General features: G+C 43.5%; 2 protein-coding genes across 6 annotated transcripts in view; both read right to left on the bottom strand.

The window, feature by feature from the left end:
- The window catches only part of LOC140704276 (uncharacterized), a 34,212-nt gene extending 20,564 nt beyond the window's left edge, over positions 1 to 13,648 (bottom strand). Inside the window, exon 1 of one of the 3 annotated variants that reach the window (XM_078387719.1) lies at positions 13,559 to 13,648. The gene's annotated coding sequence lies outside the window, so the exon portion shown is untranslated. The remainder of the gene's footprint in view (positions 1 to 13,558) is intronic. The other 2 variants (XM_078387718.1, XM_078387720.1) reach the window with 2 other exon arrangements.
- The window catches only part of LOC110071043 (uncharacterized), a 49,174-nt gene continuing 33,084 nt past the window's right edge, over positions 1,611 to 17,700 (bottom strand). Inside the window, exons 1-2 of one of the 3 annotated variants that reach the window (XM_078387489.1) lie at positions 13,559 to 13,654; positions 1,611 to 6,316 (exon numbers count right to left, since the gene is read on the bottom strand). In XM_078387489.1, the coding sequence (XP_078243615.1) occupies positions 3,926 to 6,283 (2,358 nt within the window). In that variant the 5' untranslated portion in view covers positions 6,284 to 6,316; positions 13,559 to 13,654 and the 3' untranslated portion in view covers positions 1,611 to 3,925. Of the gene's footprint in view, positions 6,320 to 13,558; positions 13,655 to 17,700 lie in introns of those variants that run through there. The other 2 variants (XM_078387488.1, XM_078387498.1) reach the window with 2 other exon arrangements.

The following is a 17,700-nucleotide window of genomic DNA, read 5'->3' as shown; positions in this document are numbered from 1 at the left end:
GCAGGCTCAAAGATATTCATGTTCCTTGCAGCCTCCCTTAAGTAAACTGAGCAGGTTGGTGTTGGGGATTTTTTTTTTTTTTGCGGTTCATTATTGTTGTTTCCCCCCATCTGGTTGCCTTGCACATTCCTCTTTGGTTGAGGGTGTCTTGGTGCTGGGGTCAGTGATTTTGTGAGCTTCCCCAAAGTGGATTCGACTGCATTCATTTTATGACACACCCTTTGTAGATTATTAAATATTGCGGTGACAGTTTGAGCTGTGAGCAGGCAGTGTTCTGCTAAGAGGGTAGGCACCTGAAACCGCCTTAACAGGGGAGGGCAGGGAAGATTCAGCATTTATCCCCTCAGTGATTGGAAGCGTTTCATTCCCTCAGTATTGCAACTTGGTTGCTTAGGTCTATGGGGGCCCCAGCCATTAAATTACTCACTGAGCAGTTGGCTGTTAGAAGCTTATCTATTTTCAGTTGCTTCACTGCTTTGCCTGGGTGATGACCCGGGCTTGATCTATGATGTTTATTTCCCATTTGCACTCAATGCACTGTGTGGCAGGTCGGTGAGAATGTGAGGATTTGCTGATTGCAGGTTCAGAGCAGTTTGCTCCTCTCACTGACGACAATCTGTCTCCCATTTTCACCTCAACAGCTTCTCATCCTGTCACTCTTCTCTGGCATGCTTTGTCGAAGTTCTCATAAAGTAAAAGTTTTGAAATCCATTGTGAGGAGGCTTGTAGTTTTGCAAGGGCTGTTTAAAGCCACAGGTGTGAAACAAACTCAAAAGAAATGCTCCAACCAGAAACCAAGAGACAAAATCTTCATTCAAATAGTTAAGACAGTAGAAGCCCTTCGTTGTCTTATGTGATGTGCTGCTCTTCTTCCTTGCAACCATCCAAAGTTCCAGTTAAAATATAAGGTGAAATATTAAAAGCTGCCTAGAGTGGTCGTTTGGCTAGATAGGTGGAGTATAAATAAACAAACAAACAAACAAACAAACAAACAAACAAACAAACAAACAAACAAACAAACAAACAAACAAACAAACAAACAAACAAACAAACAAACAAACAAAACAAAACAAAACAAAACAAAACAAAACAAAACAAAACAAAACAAAAAAATAAATAAATAAATAAATAAATAAATAAATAGGCAGTTAAAATCACATTAAAACAATGATAAGCAAGTGGAGGAGGCTACTCGTGGCAGCACCCGACTCTTCTATGATAAAAGCTGCAAGCAGTAAACACTTATTTCTAAAAGCTTAAAAATAAAAGAATCAAAGCATAAAAGGGAGTGGAGCTTGGAGCATGCAGTGTCTCTCCCTTGAGCCATCAAGCTGGGTATTCACGTTATCCACCCCAGGAAGATGGAAACCTGAGTCAATTTTGGGCCATATGGCTCAGTAATTTCATAGAAAAAGGGCTACTGGTACTCTCATTAGCATAATGTATTTGCTTATATCACCCCTGCAAATTCTTTTGAGTGGTATGAGGGGAAAGTATTTGAAAATAGAGGCTGATCTTTTGGACTTTCAGCCAAGAACCACCATTCTGTGGAAAAGGGAACACTGTTCAGGAATCTTGGTTTAATTAGAATAGCCACACACCGGCCAAAATTTAATCATTATTCATTTAATGTTTGTACAATTGACTGCAGTTAATCAGGTCTAACTAATAAAGGGATGTGGTGGCGCTGTGGGCTAAACCGCAGAAGCCTGTGGTGCAGGGTCAGAAGACCAAGGAGTCGTAAGATCGAATCCACGTGACGGAGTGAGCGCCCGTCCCAGCTTCCGCCAACCTAGCGGTTCGAAAGCATGCAAATGCGAGTAGATAAATAGGGACCACCTTGGTGGGAAGGTAACAGCGTTCCGTGTCTAAGTCGCACTGGCCATGTGACCACGGAAGATTGTCTTCGGACAAACGCTGGCTCTATGGCTTGGAAACGGTGATGAGTCGAACACGACTGGACAAAAATTGTCAAGGGGAAACTTTACCTTTACCTTTACCTAATAAAGTGCCACGGCATAAGTTGTTTTGGTAAGTGGCTGCATGTCCTTGCGGAAGGCAGGGGAGTTTTCTGAAGGACTAATGGCGGGCGAACCTACAGCACGTGTGGCACAGCTGGCATGCAGGCATCTCTCTGTGGACATGCAAGCCATAAGTCGCCATCGGGAAATACTTACCCACCCTCCGATCCCAGATTTCCGCACTCCCCTCTGCAGGTCCAGTGGTCCAGCGGAGGGGTGCAATGGCGACCATTACCGGTTTAGCCCAACAGGGGATTGGAGGACCGGGAAGTATTTCTCTGTTAATACTGCCCGGGGGGGGGGGGAAACCAAGCACTTAACCCTTATAGTGCAGGAGCAGTTCCCCCCCCTCCCTAAACTAAAACCTCAGGATTCAGGTTTAAGAAATACTTCCCGGAGGACCGGGAAGTATTTCTCTGTTAATACTGCCCTGGGGGGTGGGAACCAAGCATTTAAGCCTTACAGTGCAGGGGCAGTTGCTTTTTTCTCTAAACTAAACTTTTTTCTCAGGATTTAGGTTTAACTGCAGTGTTGGGGCTTTGAAATATATAAGCTGATTTTGTGTTGCAATTTGGGCACTCGGACTCAAAAAGGTTCGCCATCACTGGCCTAGGGCAACCCATAAACTGGGACTGCATCCCCTTTATCCCTCCGTTAAGGGGAAAAGAGAAAAACAGAGAATTTTTTACCTGTGAATAAGTTACCAGTTGAGTTCAAAGTTAACGTTATTGGTTTGAAGCAAGGAAGTGACTGTGAATTGTTTGGGACGGAGGACCTGAAAGGGTCCCCCGAAGGTGAACCCTCACAGGTTGCCATAACTCACAGAAAATCTGTCAGGAGCTGTCTTGTAAATATGCTCAAAATTATCCATGCTCATCCAGTCAACATCCTTATTTTCATAATTCAGGCTAATTCTCGGAAGATGCCTCATTCCAGTCTGAACATTTATTTCGATTTCAAGGCAATTTATGTAAAACGATGAAGTTCGGATCGTGTTAAAACCATTCCAGTAAAACATACGATTAAAACAATTTTTTAAAAATCTCACCCCCAGAACACAAGGCGGGGATTTGCACACAACACATCCTCCTTCACCATATTAAAAAGTTCATTTACAGCATATCACATAAGACTTATTGTTGTAAAATGGATAATGGGGATGGCGTTGGAGAAAGACATTTTGTGCACTTTTCAAAGTTTCCCCTCTCTGTGCATCTGCCGGTGTCTGATGCGCTGGGCTCTGCAACGGAAGTTTTCTCCGCAATCTCGGCATGGATAGGAATTTTCACTGGAATGAATTTGTTTGTGCTGTCCAAGGTCCTTGCTCTGGCAGAAGCTCTCCCCACACTCTTCACATTTATATGGTTTCTTCTCCCCAATGTGAACTTTTTGATGATCTGTAGAGTCTGACGTAGCTGTGAAGCTTTTCCCACAGTCTTCACCGCGATAGGGCTTCACTGCTGAATGTGAGCGCTGATGTATTGTAAAATCAGCAAGATATCTAAACTGTTTTCCACATTCTTTGCAGGTATAGGGTTTTTCTCCTGAGTGAATTCGTTGATGTACTGTAAGGTTTGCTTTCAAGCTGAACCTCTTCCCACATTCATCACACTTATAGGGTTTCTCCCCTGAATGAGAGTGCTGATGTACTTTTAAATTTGAGGCATCGCTGAAACATTTTCCACATTCTTTGCATGTATAGGGTTTTTCTCCCGAGTGAATTCGTTGATGTACTATAAGATTTCCTTTCTGGCTGAACTTCTTCCCACATTCATCACACTTATAGGGTTTTTCTCCAGTGTGAGTTCGTTGATGTACTGAAAGGTTTCCTTTCCGGGTGAACTTTTTCCCACATTCGTTGCACTGATAGGGTTTCTCCCCTGAATGAGAGCGCTGATGTCTGGTTAAACTTGAAAGATACGTGAATTTTCCCCCACAAACTTTGCAAGCGTAGGGGTTTTCCCCGGAGTGAATTTGTTGATGTACTGTGAGTGTTGCGAATTGGGTGAAACTCCTTCCACATTCATCACATTTATAGGGTTTCTCTCCTTTATGAATTCGCAAGTGTACTCTAAGATCTGAAGACTGCCCAAAGCCCTTTCCACATTCATGACATTTGAATGTGAGCGCTGATGTATTGTAAAATCAGCAAGATATCTAAACTGTTTTCCACATTCTTTGCAGGTATAGGGTTTTTCTCCTGAGTGATTTCGTTGATGTGTTATAAGATTTTCTCTCTTGCTGAAACTTTTCCCACATTCACCACACTGATAGGGTTTATCCCCTGAATGAGAGCGCTGATGTAATTTTAAATTTGAGGCGCCGCTGAAACATTTTCCACATTCTTTGCATGTATAGGGTTTTTCTCCCGAGTGAATTCGTTGATGTACTATAAGATGTCCTTTCTGGCTGAACTTCTTCCCACATTCATCACACTTATAGGGTTTCTCCCCTGAATGAGAGCGCTGATGTACTGTAAAATGCCTGGGATACCTAAACATTTTCCCACAAATTTTACATGTGTAGAGTTGTTCTCCTGTGTGAATTCGTTCATGTACCTTGAGGTTTTCTTTCTGGCTGAACATATCCCCACATTTTTGGCAATGATAGGGTTTCTCCCTTAAATGAGAGCGCTGATGTACTTTTAAATTTGAGGCACTGCTGAAACATTTTCCACATTCTTTGCATGTATAGGGTTTTTCTCCCGAGTGAATTCGTTGATGTACTATAAGATGTCCTTTCTGGCTGAACTTCTTCCCACATTCATCACACTTATAGGGTTTCTCCCCTGAATGAGAGCGCTGATGTACTGTAAAATGCCTGGGATACCTAAACATTTTCCCACAAATTTTACATGTGTAGAGTTGTTCTCCTGTGTGAATTCGTTCATGTACCTTGAGGTTTTCTTTCTGGCTGAACATATCCCCACATTTTTGGCAATGATAGGGTTTCTCCCTTAAATGAGAGCGCTGATGTACTTTTAAATTTGAGGCACTGCTGAAACATTTTCCACATTCTTTGCATGTATAGGGTTTTTCTCCCGAGTGAATTCGTTGATGTACTATAAGATTTCCTTTCTGGCTGAACTTCTTCCCACATTCATCACACTTATAGGGTTTCTCCCCTGAATGAGAGCGCTGATGTACTGTAAAATCCCTGAGATACCTAAACATTTTCCCACAAATTTTACATGTGTAGAGTTGTTCCCCTGTGTGAATTCGTTCATGTACCTTGAGGTTTTCTTTCTGGCTGAACATATCCCCACATTTTTGGCACTGATAGGGTTTCTCCCTTAAATGAGAGCGCTGATGTACTTTTAAATTTGAGGCATCGCTGAAACATTTTCCACATTCTTTGCATGTATAGGGTTTTTCTCCTGAGTGAATTCGTTGATGTACTATAAGATTTCCTTTCTGGCTGAACTTCTTCCCACATTCATCACACATATAGGGTTTATCTCCTGAGTGAGTTCGTTGATGTACTGTAAGGTGTTCTTTCAAGCTGAACTTTTTCCCACATTCATTGCACTGATAGGGTTTCTTCCCTGAATGCAAGTACTGATGTCTGGTTAAATTTGAAAGATGCCTGAATTTTTTCCCACAGTCTTTGCAAGTGTAGGGGTTTTCCCCTGAGTGAATTCGTTGATGTATTGTGAGATGTATGGATTGGGTGAAACCCCTCCCACATTCACCACATTTATAGGGTTTCTCTCCTTTATGAATTCGCAAGTGTACTCTAAGATGTGAAGTCTGCCCAAAGCCCTTTCCACATTCATGACATTTGTAGGGCGTCTCTCCTGTGTGTACCCTTTGATGCCTATTAAGTCTTGAATGGGCACTGAAGCTCTTCCCACATTCCTTGCATTTATATGGTTTCTCTTCAGAGTTTTGTGGTTGAGATACTTCAAGGGCAGAGCTTACACTGAAGCGTTTTTGAGACCTGGAGGCTTTGATGTGTTTTTGCCCTGTGTGAAATCTCGTATCTTCTGGGCTCGATCTGGATCTCTTTCTATGTTCCAAGCAATGACACCATTTTCCCTCTGCGTGGCATGTTGGGCATTTCACAGGGCTTTTCCTCAGAGCGCTGTTTTGTCCAGACTCTGAGCTTTGAAGGATACATCTGTTTGATATCTTTCCCGTTTCTTCTTCACAGACAACACTCCTCAGATGTTGATGAGATATGTCTTTCCTCAGGTCTGCCTGGTTCTGCTTCTGCCTCTGGGATTCTTCTGCATCAGGACAGTTCTCATTTTCATCTTCCATTCTTTCTAGTGACACTCTGTGGAGTTTTCCTTCCTGCTGGAAGAAGGAGAGAGTTCATAGTGGATTGAAGAGTTAGTGGTTTACTGGGGGGGAATGGTTCTTGAGAAGACAGAATATTGCATGCATTATCTAGGGTTCAACCTACATATCCAGGAAATATTTTTCTTCACTTAAAATTTTTAAAATATCTATCTGTCTGTCTGTCTGTCTGTCTGTCTGTCTATCTATCTATCTATCTATCTATCTATCTATCTATCTATCTATCTATCTATCTATCTATCTATCTATCTATCTATCTATCTATCTATCTATCTATCTAACTAACTAACTAACTAACTAACTAACTAACTAAAACTTATATGCTGCCCACACTACCCAAAGATCTCTGGGTGGCTTTCAACAATTAAAATACAATTAAAAAGATAAAACAATTAAAATACAATTACAGCGGTGCCTCACTTAGCGATTGCTTCGTTTAATGATGTATTTGCTTAGCGATGGGTTTTTTAAAGGAATTTTCTGCATCGTTTAACAATGTTCTCTATGGCCGATTTTCACTTAACGATGTCTGTTTTCGCTCATTTAAGTTTCTTAAAATTTTTGAAACCTGTTTTAAATGCTTGGAATCATTTTTTTTCTCCCCCATTGGAAAGCATTGAACCCAAGTTTGACAGCTGTCAAAATTGGGTCCAATGCTTTCCAATGGGGGAGAAAAAAATTCACCAAAAATTAACGAAGACTCAGAACAAAGCCAAATTAAGTTTGCAAATGTTTTACAAGGTGCACTAACGATTCCAAGCAATTAAAACTGTTATTGAACCTTTTAAGACACACTTAAAATTGCAAAAACAGACATCGCAAAACCATTGAAATGCATTGAATAGGCTTCAATGCATTCCAATGTGGGAAACATTGTATCGCTTAACGATGTTTCCTAGGGCGATTTTCGCTTAAGGACGGCAATCTGTTCCTATTGGAACGGATTAACCGGTTTTCAATGCATCTTTATGGGAAAACGTGTTTCGCTTAGCGATGTTTTCCCATAGTGATGTTTTTTTGGAACCAATTAACTTCGTTAAGCAAGGCACCACTGTAATATATATACTCTGGAAAATTGCCATCAGGACCCACAGTTGATATTAGTTCAATTAAAAACCTTCTGGAACAGGAAGGTTTTGACCTGGCACCAAAATGTCATCAGTGTCGGTGCCAGACGAATCTCCCTCGGGAGGGCGTTCCATAGTCTGGGGGCAGCTGTTGAAAAGGCTCTTTGCCTACAAGCCATCCCTCTTACCTCCTTGAAGGATGGCTCTTTCAAAAGGGCCCCATGGCTAGATTTTAACTGCCAGGTAGGCTCATATGGAAAGAGGCGGCCCTACAGCTGTTTAGGGCTTTATATGTCAAAACACTTTGAATTGGGCCCGGGCAGCAACTGGTAGCCAATGTAATTGAAAGAGAATTGGCTTGATATGTTCCCTAGTGGCCCCACCACTCACCAGCCATGCAGCTCGATCTAACATACACTGCTTGTTCAGTATTCAAGTTAGAAGGTCCAGAAAATGAAGGAATGTATACACTTCAGTTAATTAGCATGTGTAATTAAATAGAAAACCTTTGTCCCTCTTCAAACTAGGGAAAATTTAATTTCTCAATGTCTTCTTCTTCAGCTGTTTCTCTTTGGACTCGTAGGCTGTGGGATTCTGAGAGTAAATTTAGATCCAATACTAAAATTCATTCACAGTGATAAATAAGGCAAAAATAGCCTGATGACATCCTGTCTCTTGTGCTTGATCCTGCAACACCCCTCTAGAGAGTTATCTGTAGAGCTTTGGTTGGTACTTGTTGGAAGCACGAGCATACAACTTCCCGGTAGCAGTCCCTGTTCAATATTGATGTGGTTGGGCTACCTGAACCATCATTCGGCCATAGTCTCATTTCAGGATGATGGGAATTGCAATCCAACATTAGCTAGTGGGCTTAGACAAAGGATTAAACAAAGGTGCAACATATACACTGATACTGAGCTATGCTTTGGATTCAGACAAATCAAAACATACCAAAATAAGCTTGGTTGGGACTAATAACTATGTGTTTGTGTTTAGTCGTTTAGTCGTGTCCGACTCTTCGTGACCCCATGGACCAGAGCACGCCAGGCCCTTCTGTCTTCTACTGCCTCCCGGAGTTGTGTCAGGTTCATGTTGGTTGCTTCGCAGACACTGTCCAGCCATCTCATCCTCGGTCGTCCCCTTCTCCTCTTGCCATCACACTTTCCCAACATCAGGGTCTTTTCCAGGGAGTCTTTTCTTCTCATTAGATGGCCAAAGTACTGGAGCCTCAGCTTCAGGATCTGTCCTTCCAGTGAGCACTCAGGGTTGATTTCCTTTAGAACTGATAGGTTTGTTCTCCTTGCAGTCCAGGGGATTCTCAAGAGCCTCCTCCAGCACCACAATTCAAAGGCATCAATTCTTCGGCGGTCTGCTTTCTTTATGGTCCAGCTCTCACTTCCATACATCACGACAGGAAAAACCATAGCTTTGACTATTCGGACTTTTGTTGGCAAGGTGATGTCTCTGCTTTTCAAGATGCTGTCCAGATTTGTCATCGCTTTCCTCCCAAGAAGAAGGCGCCTTTTAATTTCAGGGCTGCTGTCTCCATCTGCAGTGATCATGGAGCCCAGGAAGATAAAATTTGACACTGCCTCCATATCTTCCCCTTCTATTTCCCAGGAGGTGATGGGACCAGTGGCCATGATCTTAGTTTTTTTGATGTTGAGTTTCAGACCGTTTTTTGCACTCTCCTCTTTCACTCTCATTACAAGGTTCTTTAATTCCTCCTCACTTTCTGCCATCAGAGTGGTATCATCTGCATATCGGAGGTTGTTGATATTTCTTCCGGCAATCTTAATTCCGGCTTGGGTTTCTTCCAGTCCAGCCTTCCGCATGATGTATTCTGCATATAAGTTAAATAAGCTGGGGGACAATATACAGCCTTGCCGTACTCCTTTCCCAATTTTGAACCACTCAGTTGTTCCATGACCAGTTCTAACTGTTGCTTCCTGTCCCGCATATAGGTTTCTCAGGAGACAGATAAAGTGGTCAGGCACTCCCATTTCTTTAAGAACTTGCCATAGTTTGCTGTGGTCCACACAGTCAAAGGCTTTCGCATAGTCAATGAAGCAGAAGTAGATATTTTTCTGGAACTCTCTGGCTTTCTCCATAATCCAGCGCAAGTTAGCAATTTGGTCTCGAGTTCCTCTGCCTCTTCGGAATCCAGCTTGTACTTCTGGGAGTTCTCGGTCCACATACTGCTGAAGCCTACCTTGTAGGATTTTGAGCATAACCTTGCTAGCGTGCGAAATGAGTGCAATTGTACGGTAGTTGGAGCATTCTTTGGCACTGCCTTTCTTTGGGATTGGGATGTAGACTGATCTTTTCCAATCCTCTGGCCACTGTTGAGTTTTCCAAACTTGCTGGCATATTGAATGTAGCACCTTAACAGCATCATCTTTCAAGATTTTAAATAGTTCAACTGGAATGCCATCACCTCCACTGGCCTTGTTGTTAGCCAGGCTTTCTAAGGCCCACTTGACTTCGCTCTCCAGGATGTCTGGCTCAAGGTCAGCAACTGCATTGTCTGGGTTGTCCGGGATATCCACATCTTTCTGATATAATTCCTCCGTGTATTCTTGCCACCTCTTCTTGACGTCTTCTGCTTCTGTTAGGTCCCTCCCATTTTTGTCTTTTATCATGTTCATCTTTGCGCAAAATGTTCCTCTAATATGTCCAATTTTCCTGAACAGATCTCTGGTCTTTCCTTTTCTGTTATCTTCCTCTATTTCTTTGCATTGTTCATTTAAGAAGGCCCTCTTGTCTCTCCTTGCTATTCTTTGGAAGTCTGAATTCAAGTTTCTGTAACTTTCCCTATCTCCCTTGCATTTTGCTTCCCTTCTCCTCTCTGCTATTTCTAAGGCCTCGTTGGACAGCCACTTTGCTTTCTTGCATTTCCTTTTCTTTGGGATGGTTTTCGTTGCTGCCTCCTGGACAATGTTACGAGCCTCTATCCAAAGTTCTTCAGGCACTCTGTCCACCAAATCTAGTTCCTTAAATCTGTTCTTTACTTCCACTGTGTATTCATAAGGGATTTGGTTTAGATTATACCTGAGTGGCCCAGTGGTTTTTCCTAATCTCTTCAGTCTAAGCTTGAATTTTGCTATGAGAAGCTGATGATCAGAACCGCAGTCAGCTCCAGGTCTTGTTTTTGCTGACTGTATAGAGCTTCTCCATCTTTGGCTGCAGAGAATATAATCAATCTGATTTCGATATTGCCCATCTGGTGATTTCCATGTATAGAGTCGCCTCTTGTGTTGTTGGAAAAGAGTGTTTGTGATGACCAGCTTATTCTCTTGACAAAACTCTATTAGCCTTTGTCCTGCTTCGTTCTGAACTCCAAGGCCAAACTTCCCTGTTGTTCCCTTTATCTCTTGGCTCCCTACTTTAGCATTCCAGTCCCCTAGAATGAGAAGAACATCTTTCTTTGGTGTCAGTTCTAGAAGGTGTTGTAAATCTTCATAGAATTGTTCAATTTCAGTCTCCTCAGCAATGCTGGTTGGTGCATAAACTTGGATTATTGTGATGTTGAATGGTCTGCCTTGGATTCGTATTGACATCATTCTATCATTTTTGAGATTGTATCCCATTACAGCTTTTCCCACTCTTTTGTTGACTATGAGGGCTACTCCATTCCTTCTACGGGATTCTTGCCCACAATAGTAGATATGATAATCATCTGAGCTGAATTCGCCCATTCCTGTCCATTTTAGTTCACTGATGCCCAGGATGTCGATGTTTATTCTTGCCATCTCCTGTTTGACCACCTCCAGCTTCCCAATGTTCATAGATCTTACATTCCAGGTTCCTATGCAGTATTTTTCTTTGCAGCATTGGATTTTCCTTTCACTTCCAGGCACGTCCACAGCTGAGCGTCCTTTCGGCTTTGGCCCAACCACTTCATTAGCTCTGGAGCTACTTGTACTTGTCCTCCGCTCTTCCTCAGTAGCATGTTGGACGCCTTCCGACCTGAGGGGCCCATCTTCCAGCGTCATATCTTTTAGCCTTTTGTTTCTGATCATGGGGCGTTCTTGGCAAAGATACTGGAGTGGCTTGCCATTTCCTACTCCAGGTGGATTGCGTTTAGTCGGAACTCTCCACTATGTCTTGTCCGTCTTGGGTGTCCCTGCACGGCATAGCCCATAGTTTCTCTGAGTTACTCAAGCCCCTTCGCCACGACAAGGCAGCAATCCATGAAGAAGAAGGCAGCAATCCATGAAGAAGAATAACTATGAGGTCCATATAAAAATAGATCAAACAGATATAAAATGTTTATATTGTATAAAATCTCAATGGGGCAGATATCCGTTCAACTTTTTTTCCGTTTTCATTCATTCATTCATTCATTCATTCATTCATTCTTTCTTTCTTTCTTTCTTTCTTTCTTTCTTTCTTTCTTTCTTTCTTTCTTTCTTTCTTTCTTTCTTTCTTTCTTTCTTTCTTTCTTTCTTTCTTTCTTTCTTTCTTTCTTTGTTTGTTTGTTTGTTTGTTTGTTTGTTTGTTTGTTTGTTTGTTTGTTTGTTTGTTTGTTTGTTTGTTTGTTTGTTTGTTTGTTTGTTTGTTTGTTTGTTTGAGTGGGAAAACCATAAATGTGCCTGGCATACAAACCTCTGAGCGTAGCCATCTAAATTTAATTAAATGTTGTCATTTAATTCTTGGTGTTTTAAAAAAATTCTTTACCATGCAGATTTGAAAGGACCTCTGAAGGGAGAGAAATACCTTTATCGCTGTTGTCTTCTCCTTCATCGCTTGCTGTCCACAGCTGCTTCTCTTTACCCTCAAAAGGAGCCTTTCCTTCCATGATATTCTTTTCCCAGAGCTCAACCCTCCTTTAGCGCCTGCCTCAATAGAGCACAATCCTTTTAGGGCTACCGTTGGGACCACAGTTGCTTGCAGATGTGAGGGATAAAGTTCCCTCACCCCACGGAGAGAAGACAGTAAGGATGTGACAATTTGAATCTCTTGCACTCCAACTCCACAAATTATTCAGGAATTCCCCTGGCAGAATTTTGAGAATCCCGGTTCACAGACTCACAGCTTCAAACACCTCCCTTTCCCTCACCTGTTGGAAGGCCTAGTCTTTGAGGCTGCAGTCCAGGTCTTCAGTTCCTCCTGCAATAATTTCTGGGCATTGTAGTTTTTGAGAGGCGCTCCCTGGAGAACAAAATGAGCTATAAGACTACAACACCCAGGAGGCATTGCAGCAGTGTAGCCTTCATAGTATGAGGCCCAGCTTGGAGGTGAGGGAAATATTGGTGTTTGAATGTGTGAGTCTCTGGACTGAAATTTCACCTTGGGAATTTTTTTTTGAGAATTTTGAGAGCTGGAGTCCAAAAATCCAAACAGCATAGCCTGATAAAATAAATCTGTGCTTCTTCTTTGCTACCAGTTCTGTCCATAATCCAAAACTTTCCTGGTAAAGGTGCATGAACAACTGGAAAACAAATTACGAGATAGGTTGATTCAGCACAGAAAGGCAGGGCAGTGAGTTTGGAGAAGCCAAGCAGGGCTGGTAAGGCCAGAGCATTTGAGAGACCGCTAATTCATTGGGTTACCATACGTTGCAGGTGACTTGATGGTCAGTTAACAACAGGAAGAAACATGGAGGATGAGGGATTCTCCTTGCTCAATCAAGTGGGGCTTTGAGAAGGTTCAGCTCCTCACATGTAAAGTCACAGAAACAGCACTATAGAGCAGTGGTCTCCAACCTTGGGCCTCCAGATGTTCTTGAACTACAACTCCCAGAAGCCTTCACCACCACCTCTGCTGGCCAGGATTTCTGGGAGTTGAAGTTCAAGAACATCTGGAGGCCCAAGGTTGGGGACCACTGCTATAGAGAACTGGAAGACACCAAGGGTGGTTGCAGCGAAAGGGGGAACAACAGTTGAAGGGAGAGAATGATCACAGGTGAAATGTCAGCCTCCTAACAGACAGTCCACATTTTTGGAAATACGGGCCAGAACAGCTGTCCATCATCTACAGGATTCTGTGGCTTGTATGTCTCAAAAGGGACTCTTGCAGAAACTCTCTCCTGCCCCAGCTCAAGCACAAGGGGAAGAACACACACACACACACAATTTCTGCCTGCATTATCCTCCATTGCTAAGCCACCTTCTCTGTTTCACCTTCTGTTCCCTCTGAGAAGCTCCCAATATTCCCGTTAACTCACCCAGATGACCTCAATGGCCCAGGAAATCTCAACATCCAGTTACAGAGTTGGAAGAAAAGAAATAAATCATTGAGGAAAACCAGAAGAGACGCAAGGAGCCTTTCCTTGGAAGTCTCTGTTTCTTTCTGCTGGAATCCTACTGCTAATTGCAATTATAGGCTTTTCTTCCTTGTTTTATCACTCCCAGCTTGCTGATTTTCAATGGCATCAGCTGTGGAAAATTTTACTCTAGGATTTGCAGAGAATTCTGGGAGCAACACAGAATCTCCAGCATAGAGGAAACCGGTGGTCGAAGGGGGAAAAAAGTTTGTCTAGAGGTTTATAGGTATTTCGTTTTCTGTTTTTACCCGCAAATGTCCCGTCTTTGTTCATTTGATTTCTCAGCTTCCCCGTGTTGTCTGTGTCTGAGGCTATTTTAAAATATTAAAGACCAGAGATTTATACAACTGATAAAATCCTTTTACTTTGCTTAGTAAGTTGCACCAAAGAAGGCCCATTGACTCTTTGGGAGTCAGTCAGCCAGTCTTTGGGATTAGGTGAGTTAAATCCCCCTTAAACTTCATTGATTCAAATAAGCCTACTCAAATTGCAACATAGTATAGTACAGGAAGTGGCAAATAGAAATGGCCCATCCATGGAATCTAAAGCGCTGATTTACTTAATCTCTATTGATTCAGTTAATTTATTGTACTGTGGTTTATCACCCCAAGCAGGAGCAAGATTTCAGCTGCTGATTGGACAGTTGACACCAACATTTTAAATTATGATCCCGGCTTCTTTCCGAGGGTGACCAGTAAAATATTTGTTGCCACTGGATTTCATGTTCCAGGCCAGATTCTCAGCACATACTGGGCTCAGCAGGGTTCTGTCCACTCCATAATTCACCGACTTAACGACAACACTTTGAATTAGGGATCTGCAACTTTCAGCTGTTTTCCTGCTCTTCCCAGATTAAAATTAAGAAAAGTTTGAAAGAACATCTCCGAATTTTGAAAAAACACAGAGAATGGCAGGACAATGATATGGAAAGAATGAATGACTTGTTGCAGAGTTCTGAATTTATGGTTCTGTCAGGAACGCGTCCCCTTAGAGAAGTCATTCTACTAGGAGAAGGAGCCAAACTGTAGTTCCCAGCTTCCACCACCTTTTCTCTAGATTGGGTGAGACCGAGAAGGTGTGTGAGTGGGCAACTATGGGCAAGCTTCTGTTCCTAGATTTCCAATTACTCACTTATTTAAGCTTACAACTCTTTAGCTGTGTAATTTAAACCTTGCTCACCAGCCTTACCAGGTTTGTTGTTGGGTAGTTGTTAAGTCGTGTCTGACTCTTCGTGACCCCATGGACCAGAGCACGCCAGGCCCTCCTGTCTTCCACTGCCTCCCAGAGTTGGGTCAAATTCATCTTGGTTGCTTCGATGACACTGTCTAGCCACCTCATCCTCTGTCGTCCCCTTCTCCTCTTCCCGTCACACTTTCCTAAAATCAGGGTCTTTTTCAGATAGTCTTCTCTTCTCATGAGACGGCCAAAGTATTGGAGCCTCAGCTTCAGGATCTGTCCTTCCAGTGAGCACTCAGGGTTGATTTCCTTCAAAATGGATAGGTTTGTTCTCTTTGCAGTCCAGGGGACTCTCAAGAGTCTCCTCCAGCACCACAATTCAAAAGCATCAATTCTTCGTTGGTCAGCTTTCTTTTTGGTCCAGCTCTTGCTTCCATAAATCACCACAGGAAAAACCATAGCTTTGACGATGTAGGTTTTTGTTGGTTAAGGCAGAGGTCATCAACCTTTTCCTTACCACTGACCGGCTGAGCCTCTGAGGAAGGTGGGGCGGCCCCTCACACTCTTGGATGCATGCACGAAGTGGTGGGGGATCACGTGCGCCAAAGGGCCGCAGGGGCCGTGGTGGGAAATTCAAATTGTGGATGGTGGGGAGGAGCGCCAAAGACTGGCATGGCAGCCCCGGCGAGAAGCCGCTGGTGCCGGTTCTGGAGCTAGAGGCACCAGCAGCAGCATTGGCCTGCTGAGAGCGGCGAGGAGCTCCGACCCTGGCCTTGTTGGAACCTAGGAGGCGAGCAGCCAGAGAGCGCACCCTGGCCATGCTCAGACTCCCAGGCTGCTGGCGCTGGCAGGCATTCCTGCACCCCTTCAAGCATGTGCCCGTGCACAAGGGGGGGGGTGAGGTGAGCAGGCACTCCTGCACACCCATGAAGCAGTGGGGGAGCATGTGTGCGTGCCGGAGGCATGGCAAGAACTTGGCAAATGGGCTTTGGTTCCCAACCTGAGGCTGAGAATACCCCAAACCAGCTTACGTTTTCTTTCTGCCTCCTTACTGGGGGATGTCCTACCTCTGTTCCCTTCCTGATGTAGACATAAATGCTTGCTTGCCTCTCTCTCTCACTCTCTCCCGGCTCTGCACCATCCCCATCACCACTGCTGCCAGGCCGCAAAGACAGACCTCCCCCCTGTCCCCCTGCATGGACTTGCCTCCCCTCAGCTGCTTTGCCCGCGGGGGTGCATGCATGAAGGGATGAGAGAGAGCTCACGCCGGTGCTGGCACACGTGGGTGTGCGCTAAGCAGCTGTGGGGAGGGGAGGGTGCGCAGGAGGGAAGGGGGTAGTCTGTCTTCGCGGCCTGGTCTGGCTCATGCAAGGGACCGGCACCGGGTCACGGACCGAGGGGTTGATGACCTCTGCCTTAGACCACCACAGCTTTCACAGGCAGAAAGTGACTGTGGCCCTCCTGTTATAAATTTCCAGATTACAACAGTAGACGTGTGTTTTATATGACCCTCCTCTCTTTTGAATAGCATGAGTGGGATCACTGCATGTTCAAAAGAGAGTTGTACCCTCTTTTGACCCCCTGGAGTGAGGAAGCCATTTAATGGTTCTTAGGTCTATTTTGTGCACTTCTGCCATTCACAGTTGACTTAGGAAGTTAAAGCTGTCTCCTGTGAATCCCATCTCCTGCTATTGATGGAGATGGGTGAGATTTGCATCAGGATCTGAGCAGGCTCAAAGATATTTGTGTTCCTTGCAGCCTCCCTTAAGTAAACTGAGCAGGTTGAGGTTGGGGATATTTTTTTTTTTTTGCGGGTCAGTATTGTTGTTTCCCCCCATCTGGTTGCCTTGCACATTCCTCTTTGGTTGAGGGTTTCTTGGTGCTGGGGGTCAGTGATTTTGTGAGTTTCCCCAAAGTGGATTCAACGGCATTCATTTTATGACACACCCTTTGTAGATTATTAAATATTGCGGTGGCAGTTTGAGCTGTGAGCAGGCAGTGTTCTGCTAAGAGGGTAGGCACCTGAAACTGCCTTAACAGGGGAGGGCAGGGAAGATTCAGCATTTATCCCCTCAGTGATTGGAAGCGTTTCATTCCCTCAGTATTGCAAATTGGTTGCTTAGGTCTACGGGGACCCCAGCCATTAAATTACTCATTGAGCAGTTGGTTGTTAGAAGCTTATCTATTTTCAGTTGCTTCACTGCTTTGCCTGGGTGATGACCCGGGCTTGATCTATGATGTTTATTTCCCATTTGCACTCAATACACTGTGTGGCAGGTCAGTGAGAATGTGAGGATTTGCTGATTGCAGGTTCAGAGCAGTTTGCTCCTCTCACTGACGACAATCTGTCTCCCATTTTCACCTCAACAGCTTCTCATCCTGTCACTCTTCTCTGGCGTGCTTTCTCCAAGTTCTCATAAAGTAAAAGTTTTGAAATCCATTGTGAGGAGGCTTGTAGTTTTACAAGGGCTGTTTAAAGCCACAGGTGTGAAACAAAGTCAAAAGAAATGCTCCAACCAGAAACCAAGAGACAAAATCTTCATTCAAATAGTTAAGACAGTAGAAGCCCTTCGTTGTCTTATGTGATGTGCTGCTCTTCTTCCTTGCAACCATCCAAAGTTCCAGTTAAAATATAAGGTGAAATATTAAAAGCTGCCTAGAGTGGTCGTTTGGCTAGATAGGTGGAGTATAAATAAATAAATAAATAAATAAATAAATAAATAAATAAATAAATAAACAAACAAATAAATAAATAAATAAATAAATAGGCAGTTAAAATCACATTAAAACAATGATAAGCAAGTGGAGGAGGCTACTCGTGGCAGCACCCGACTCTTCTATGATAAAAGCTGCAAGCAGTAAACACT

The sequence above is a fragment of the Pogona vitticeps genome, chromosome 2 (genome assembly GCF_051106095.1).
Source record: "Pogona vitticeps strain Pit_001003342236 chromosome 2, PviZW2.1, whole genome shotgun sequence".
Lineage (NCBI taxonomy): Eukaryota > Metazoa > Chordata > Lepidosauria > Squamata > Agamidae > Pogona > Pogona vitticeps.
Note: the sequence above shows the minus strand (reverse complement) of the source record. Positions and strands in the feature narration are given on the sequence as shown.